Source organism: Rutidosis leptorrhynchoides, chromosome 1 (assembly GCF_046630445.1).
Source record: "Rutidosis leptorrhynchoides isolate AG116_Rl617_1_P2 chromosome 1, CSIRO_AGI_Rlap_v1, whole genome shotgun sequence".
Lineage (NCBI taxonomy): Eukaryota > Viridiplantae > Streptophyta > Magnoliopsida > Asterales > Asteraceae > Rutidosis > Rutidosis leptorrhynchoides.
In genome coordinates this window covers 40,818,191-40,827,592 of record NC_092333.1, presented here as the reverse complement: position 1 = coordinate 40,827,592, position 9,402 = coordinate 40,818,191, and the positions used below count along the sequence as shown (strand labels likewise).

Here is a 9,402-nt window from a genome sequence, read left to right as displayed (position 1 = left end):
AACTCATTGTCATTAGTACACAATGAGATGTTAAACCATCCTTAGATCATGTTAAATATATATAAATACATATATATACACAAACGTATAATTATCGTATGTTATATAGTTCGTGATATCATCGGTCATATTGGATGGTCAAACATTGTGTAAAACTCTTTTCAAAAACACAAGTCTCAACAATTTGGATTGCTTATCATGTTGGTATGGTTTAATTTATGTAAATATTAATCCCATAAGTATAATTTGGTCGGAAAATTCCGGGTCATTACAAGAACTTACTACAGCCTCGCGTGCCCTATCATCTATCAAGGCATTAGATGAAGAGCTACCATCCCCCTCAACTATCGTCCCTTTTTTTGTATGTGATGCAATAAGAAAAGCTAAAGAAGATTGTGGGCCTCCCATTTTTTCTTCCTACAAAAGTTATATCAGAACGATTAGCATTAAAGAATTAAAGTAAGGTTATACAATAACCACAAAATTTAAATATCTTACAAAGCTCTCTCGAAATGCAACATATCCAGCAGAGCCTGTGCAATGGTGGCCAGTTACAAATTTAGACCTATTTATTTTATTCGCATTCGAAATCTTTATCCATCCTTCTTTATTCCAATGTTTTGTGACAAGTTCTCTCCAATGCTCTTGCTTCATCCAGGTTGGGTTATATGGTAGAATGGGAGATAAATCATCATCAATAACTGGGTTACCAGCAGCTTCAGCCTCCGCATATGCTAGATCACAATCCGTACTTAAACGATCATAAAATCGTCTTGCAATTGACGCAGTAAATAAGCGCTGAATAAACTGATCAATTGCCGGATCCCAATAATACATTTTCTGAATAACACAAATTAACATAGATATATTGCTTCGTGATATATATATATATATATATATATATATATATATATATATATATATATATATATATATATATATATATATATATATATATATATATATCCATATTAAAAGCAACCTGAAAACTCTCAAACATCCTATTTTTGTCAACAATAGGAACACTTGACCATGTTGGCCAAGCTCCACAGTAAAAGTTCTTCAAAATCCCAGTGATTGAGCGGCTGATTGCACTATTATCAGCTTGACCATTAGCATTAGTAAAGCTACACAATTGAAAAGGAGATGATTAGCGTTATCTAAAAACTTAATAATGTCAAAATGCAAATAACATATATGATACTTACCGTGCCCTGTCAGGGGTAATGGAAATCCACATGGCTGGATTTGCAGAAGAACTTCTTGGTGCACTCGAACCTAGTTGTGCTTAGGAGGAAGGTGCATTTGAACATGGATGTGCTTGAGATGATGGTGATCCAATCTCCGATGTATTAGTTTCATTGAGGTTGTTTAAGCCATCATATTGGTCCATATGTTCATCCATGTCATCATGAGATACGTTGTTGCCATGAGATACATTGTGCCTACCTCTAGAAGTGGAATTGTGCCTACCTCTAACACGACTTCCACGACTACGCCCAGCTGAGCTGCGTCCTGGCGTATTGCCTACAACATAATATCAACATGGTGAATCAAAAGATGAAAGTAAACAACAAATTATCAGAAAACAAAATAACTTGATAAATTAATAATCAGGAACACACACAGTAATATCTTATGAAAACATGTGAAAATGATGTAAACTATATACTAAACAGTAAAAATGCATAATAGAAATATGGTGAATTATAATGATGTAAATATGGTCAGATTATCTAAGATCATATATTATGATAAATATGTTCAATATTTTAACTACATGCCAATCAAATCAATCAAAATCAATCAGCAGAATGATCAGAAGAGTAAATATCTATATCTTCGTCATCTATATCCTCATCTGAATCTGAATCATCATATAAATCTTCTTCCTCCTCATTAGTTTCAACATTTGTAATGTTCACAAGATCACCCGTTGGAACTTCTTCTGCTTCTCCTTGTTCGAGAATAATCGGTCCAAAGTCCTCATTAGTACTTGTTGGACATATTATCCTCTCATTCTCTTGGTAGAAAATATCATCATTGTTTCCATTATCATCTTCATCATCATCAGTTACTTCACTAACATGTTCTTCCAGTTGATAAATACCCCTAGGTTTTACTTTAACAACGGCTAACCAATCTTTCAAATCTATTGTCATTGAAGGATATGGTGCATAATAAACTTGTTCTGCCTGTGATGCTAAGATAAATAGGTCATCAACATATCCCCGAGACTTGGTTTTGACATCAACTAGCTTATGCTTATGGTCAACCCTTACCCCTCGAACGAGATCGAACCAGTGGCATTTGAATAGCACAACCACACAATGTGATAAACTATTATGGTATTCAACTTCTATGATCTCTTCTATTAACCCATAATAGTCGCTTTCTTGGTTGTCATAACAAGCACCTTTAACGCACACACCGCAATTTTGTGTAACCTGCCCATTAGATTGTTTTAGAGTATGAAACTTATAACCATTGATGAAGTATCCATTATGGAATTTAACTTCATTTAATGGACTGAATGCTAAATCTCTCAAATGTTCATTAAATCATGTTGGGGAGGTTATAACCTGCAATCACAAGAGTACTTTTTAGAATGATACTAGAGATGTGGTTGAAATACTTTTTTAATGTCTTATGCTTACATTGTTTTTGAACCATTGTGCAAAATCTCTCTCTCTCTTCTTTTATCACGCTCTGCAGCTTCAAGATTTGGTTCTTCTTCAATAATTCACTCATCAAACTTCCATATGTATTCATGAACCTCTTATGTGTTAAGCAAGATATAAGTATGAATCTTATGTTGCTCAGCTTTAGTCAATATTCTCTTTATTCCACCCTTCTCAAATAATCTTCGAGACAGAACTTTAAATATGCTTAATCGAGAGTCGTTCGTTGAAGTAGAAGTTTTCAGAGCAAAATTTCGAGGCTCGCGATTCAATCGAGTTGGTATTTTTGAGTTAAGATGCAAGGAGCAATATGTAGAATGTTCATTTGCGATATATGTTTCAACAATAGACCCCTCAGCCCTTGCCTTATTTCTAACTGTTCTTTTCAATATGCCTAATTTCCTGGAAGAATATTAAAATGATGTCAAGAAACTTATAATTAACAATAATTATGTCAAACAAATAATAGTACTTATAAGATTACCTCTCATATGGATACATCCATCTATATTGAACCGGGCCACCACGAATCGCTTCACGTGTTAAATGGATAATAAGGTGTTTCATTGAGTCGAAGAATCCAGGTGGAAAGAATTTTTCTAACTTGCAAATTGTTACAACGATACTTTTTTCAAGTTTTTGCAAGTCCTCAGTATGCAACACCTTTGAGCATATTACACGAAAGAATGTACACAACTCAGTGATCGCGTCCCATATTGCATCAGGCAACATCCCTTTTAAAGCAATAGGCAACAACCGTTGCATAAATACGTGACACTCGTGACTCTTGAAACTATAAAAGGTACACTCTTGAACATTTACACATCCCCCAATATTTGAAGCATAGCCATCAGGAAATTTCACCTTCTTTAACCATTCACAAACTTTCTTTAATTGTGGTTTGGTCAGAGTGTATGCTGCCTTTGGTTTCATAACTTTATTATTGTTGTTTTTAAAAAGATGCAAGCTCGCCCGATCACAATACAAATTAATATCCTTCCTCGCCTTGATATTGTCCTTTGTTTTCGGAGTGTCCATGATAGTGTTAAACAGATTCTCAAAAACATTCTTCTCGATGTGCATCACATCAAGGTTGTGTCGGATTAACAAAGAATGCCAATATGGCAACTCCCAAAATATACTTTTCTTTACCCAATTATGGGTTTTACCAAAGTTTGGGTCTTTTGAATTCTTTGCTGAGTATGGTTCACCTTCATAAACGGTTGGAAAGTTTGACACTTGGCTCAAAATTTCATCACCGGTTAATTCTGGTGGTATAGTAGTTGACAATTGGGAAATTCCTTTCTTGAATCCTTTCTTGTCACGCCGAAATGAGTGTCTTTCTGGTAATAGTATTCGATGGCAGTCAAACCAACATGGCTTCCCTCCCTCATTTAACCAAAATGTATTTGTGTCACCCATGCAATAAGGGCAAGCCAATCTACCATGTGTGCGCCAACCCGAAAGTATTGCATAAGCGGGGAAGTCACTAACTGTCCACAAAAGTATAGCTCTCATCGTAAAATTTTGTTTACGATAAGCATCGTACACTTCAATACCATCATCCCATAACTCTTTCAACTCATCTATTAATGGTTGAAGAAACACATCTAAGTTTTGGCCGGGACTCTTTCTTCCAGGAACAACCAAAGATAACTGAACGTACGAGTCTTTCGCGCACATCCAAGGAGGTAAGTTATAAATTGTGAGGAACACGGGCCATAACGAATAAGGATTAGAATTTGAGTTATTAGGGCTAAAACCATCAGTGCACAACCCAAGCCGAACATTTCGTATCTCATCTGCAAAGAATGGATGAGTTTCATCAAAATGTTTCCACGCCTCGCCATCACTGGGATGTGACATGCAACCCTCTTTTGTATTGTGATCGAAGTGCCACATCATCTCTTTGGCCGTCTTTTCTGACATATACAACCTCTTAAGTCTCTCTCCAATTGGCATGTACGTTAATACCAAATAAGGGACCTTATTAAATTTATAACGAGGTTCATTGCAGTATCGGCAGTGGGTTAACGACAAATCTTCTTGTTTATAGAATAACATGCAATGGTTTTTGCAAGCATCATACCTCTTTTTTGGAAGACTAAGTTCCTTCAAGATCGCTTTGGTCTCATACAAGTTCAACGACAGCTTATTACCAACAGGTAACATACTTTTAAAAATGGTAAGTATGTGATTAAAGGTAGACTCGGGTACATTGCAACTTGATTTCCAATTCAACAAAGTAGTGGCAGCTTGTAATTTTGACCATTCTTCACACCCGTTGTATAAAGGCTCGTTGTCATTTTTTAACATGTCATAGAATCTCTTTGCTCTTGCATTTGGTACATGTTCTTCATGAAAACTTGATTCTGGATTTGATTGAAAACCAGCAGCTCGTATATTCTCCCACACCATCCGTCTCATACCATCATCATGATCAAGATCAACTTCCATGGGAGTACAAGATTCTCCTTCATCTTGGATTTCTATTTCACCATGTTGAACCCATCATGTATAGTTACGAATGAACCCTTTAGTAAGCAAGTGTTCCTTAACAACATCTCTTGGCCTATAGTGATTATTTTTGCAAATGGTACACGGACATTTAATTTGAAAAACTATTTCTCCCGTCGGCCTTACGTTGGTTTCAACAATTTTTTCATTAGAAAAGGCAAATTCTAAGAACATGTCGACTTTAAGAATAAAATTCAAAGAAAGAAAATTGCTATTATCTGTCATATTATACATCCATTTCCGATCACTCCTCGACATTGTAAATAAGTAACCTAAGAGTCAACAAGTAACAAAATGTAAAAAATCATAACATAACATATACTTATGCACACGTTCTCAATAATAACATTCAAATCACAATACATATACGACATATACATGCTGTAAGTACATGTTCATGTAAATATAAAACTGAGTATATAACATCCTCATCAACTATTTAGTAAATATAATAAGTATATAAATATCAAAGCTAACATCAAGTATATGGTTCGATTTATATGAGTTATTTTCCTATTTCACTCTCATTAACAGAAAGACACAACAACACCAAACTCAAATGAATTAGATTTTTTTTCAAACAAAATTAAGTCATAATTGAACAACAACAAGGAAGAAAGTTTAAGACCAAATTTTTTACCTTGACTTGCTGTATCTAAAACCTACCATTAAAGGTGTACCCAAAAAGTAAATTATGCATATAGACACGAATCTAGATTATTTGTTTGGAATACAACAGTACAACTAAAAGTTATGCTGAAGAACCAAATAGGTCGACACTAAAATCAAAATTTCGACTTAATAACCAAACCCTAACTCTGATAAACACAATTAAAATCAAAAGAAAAACAATAGATGATGAGTAGATTAAAAGAAATTGAGCTTAAAATAGTAGAAAGAGACAGAGATCTAGAATACCTGTATAAATTACAAGAGTTGGATGTGGTTTGCGATGTAGATCGAGAGAGACGATAAAGCGGCTTTAGTTTGTTTGTTTATTTCTACTTCTATTCTATTCGATTAGGCCACCGAGATTCAGGGATACCATACTTGCATTTTTTTAAGAAGCATTCATCATATTATATTATTTTTATTTTTATATTTAATTTAATTTATTTATATTGTATATTTAAGCATTCATCATATTATAATAAACTTTTAATAATATATTAATTAGCACTCTGTATTAATTAATTATAACCATCAGTTAGTCAACTTGTTTGTTACATAATTAGTTTCGGTCCGCGCGATGCGGCGGGGGCTTTCGGCCTGCGTATTCATATTTAACGTAGCTTTATGTATTTAAACAAGGGAAAACGACTCATGTGTTAGCCGCCGTTTTAGCTATTGTCGTCTTTAGTGTTTTTCAAAAACTATCGGGTTCGAACGTAGTTAGTTTCGTTTTGTTGATAAAAGTATTTCGAGTCTAACGGTGCTGGGCGAAAAATTTAACTCGCGGCGAGCAGGAAGATACGGGCTATCGTTGTGTTTAGCGTTTTTTAAAAAGTGTCCGTTTCGAACGTGCTTATTTTCGTTTTGTTCATAAAATTATTTCGAGTCTGACGCTGCTGTCGGAAAAATTTAACTTGCCGCGAGCGAGAAGATACGGGTTGTCGTTGTGTTTAGCGTTTTTTAAAAAGTGTCCGTTTCGAACGTACCTAGTTACTTTTTGTTCACAAAATTATTTCGAGTTTAACGGTGTGGCCGGTGAAATTTAACTCGGGGCGAGGAGGAAGATACGGGCTATCGAAGTGTGTGGATGAAGTTTTTATTTTAATTTACAAAATTGACGGTTTAACCCCCTGAAATTTGGGGTAATTTTTGTAAGGCGTTTATAGTTGAGGGGGGAGAATGAAAATTCAAGTGTGAAAAGGGGATAAAACTATTGTCGTTTTTCCCCTTAGCAAACGACCAACTTTTTCATGGTTATTAGTATATAGGTTAGCAAACGACCAACTTTTTCATGGTTATTAGTATATAGGTAAATATATAATGAATTTCTTTTTAGCTATTTATATAAAAAAATACAATTTAGACGTGTGGATACGTGCTCGTAAACTCGATAAAATCTCAATTATAACAAACGTCCGTCCCAAATCTGTCGCTAATTATCGACGGATTAGGGACGACCATATATTTATATATTTTTTAAAATTACGATTTAGATGAAACGTATAGACACTCATTCATGATTGCATCTATATTAGTTAATAAACATTTTAAAAATACTAATTAGTGTGTAAATGCAAACACACGTACAAATTTACATATATTCGCAATCAACGATTATTGAACTTATATATGAATACACTATATCAAATGTATATATCCGACAAACGTATAGTATATTGATGAATATATGTTATATTTGATGGTAAAAGTGTATTCTAAGACATTTTGGTACTTATACGTGTTCACTCATGCTAGTAAAGTCGATAAAATCTCAATTATAACAAACGTCCGTCCCAAATCCGTCGCTAATTACCGACGGATTAAGGACGACCATATATTTATATTTTTTTTAAAATTACGATTTAGATGAAAACGTATAGACACTCATTCATGATTGCATCTATATTAGTTAATAAACATTTTAAAAATACTAATTAGTGTGTAAATGCAAACACACGTACAAATATACATATATTCGCTATCAACGATTATTGAATTTATATATGAATACACTATATCAAATGTATATATCCGACAAACCTATATTATATTGATGAATATATGTTATATTTGATGGTAAAAGTGTATTCTAAGACATTTTTCTACTTATACGTGTTCACTCGTGCTCGTAAACTCGATAAAATCTCAATTATAACAAACGTCCGTCCCAAATCCATCGCTAATTACCGACGGATTAGGGACGGCCATATATTTATATATTTTTTAAAATTACGATTTAGATGAAAACATATAGACACTCATTCATGATTGCATCTATATTAGTTAATAAACATTTTAAAAATACTAATTAGTGTATAAATGCAAATACACGTACGAGTATACATATATTCGCTATCAACCATTATTGAACTTATATATGAATACATTATATCAAATGTATATATCCGACAAACGTATAGTATATTGATGAATATATGTTATATTTGATAGTAAAAGTGTATTCTAAGACATTTTGGTACTTATACGTGTTCATTCGTGCTCGTAAACTCGATAGAATATCAATTATAAAAAATCCGTCACAAATCCGTCCCTAATTGCCGACGGATTAGGGACAGATTTCTGGGCATAGCTAATCCGTCGGTAATCTGTCGCAAATGTTATATTTAGGGATAGATTACCGACAGATGAGTTGCCGTAGTTAATCCGTCGCTAATCGGTCGCAATTGTATGTTAAATTTATTATTTTTGAATTCGTTGGAAAGTAGTCGAAAATCCGTCGGTATTTAGGGACGGATTTATATGCCGTCGAAAATCCGTAGCTAATTCCAGATTTTCTAGTAGTGCAATGAGTTGGTCGCCCACGTTGTTTTTTTGCTTTGTGGTCGACCATAGCCAATTGAGGTGGTAGTCGACCATGCTCTTATCGAAGTTTGGTCGACCACCTTGTAAAATGAGGTAGTCGACCAAGTAAAGGGGTGGTCGACCAAGTAAAGGGGTGGTCGACCATATTGTTGGTCGACCTAATGGTGTAAAAAGACAATTTTTTTTAAAAAAGTGTATTTTGAATGAAATTTTTTTTAAAAAGTATATTTTGGCGAATATCCCTATTCAAGGTGGCGATTTCCACCCATTATGACGGGTATATCCGTGGATCATTCAAACGGGTATTACGGATTTTCGGATCGAATTTTACCCGCAACGGATCTATTACATCCATCACCCACCCGCGATCCGTCAGCGGGTACAAGATTTTTGATTACAAGATTTATTACATCCATCACCCACCATCGTCCACCGGCAGGTAAAAATTTTTGATTTTATCCGCCCATCACAAACGCGGGTACTCACAACTCTCCGATTTTTTTAGATCCATTGTCATCCATAATTTTATTAATTGAATGTCGTTTTCTAGTAAGTGTCCAAATTTTAGAAATATATTTTAGCCAAAATTTTATAGTAATCGGTGCTTATGTTAATTGTATCAGTAGTCTATCAAATCAAAGTGGTTAAAAATATCAGAAGTTCATTAACCAAAGAAGTTTAAAACATAAAAACTACAAGGGCTAAATTC

At 34.2% G+C, this 9,402-nt stretch overlaps 1 protein-coding gene across 1 annotated transcript; it reads right to left on the bottom strand.

Annotated features, from left to right (window-relative positions):
• Window positions 1-1,802: 1,802 nt before the first annotated feature.
• Window positions 1,803-5,138, bottom strand: LOC139862349 (uncharacterized). The gene is made up of 3 exons (XM_071850969.1): window positions 3,166-5,138; window positions 2,879-3,083; window positions 1,803-2,447 (listed from the first exon to the last, which is right to left on the bottom strand). The coding sequence occupies exons 1-3, from the start codon at window positions 5,136-5,138 to the stop codon at window positions 1,803-1,805; spliced, it is 2,823 nt and encodes a 940-aa protein (XP_071707070.1).
• Window positions 5,139-9,402: the final 4,264 nt, after the last annotated feature.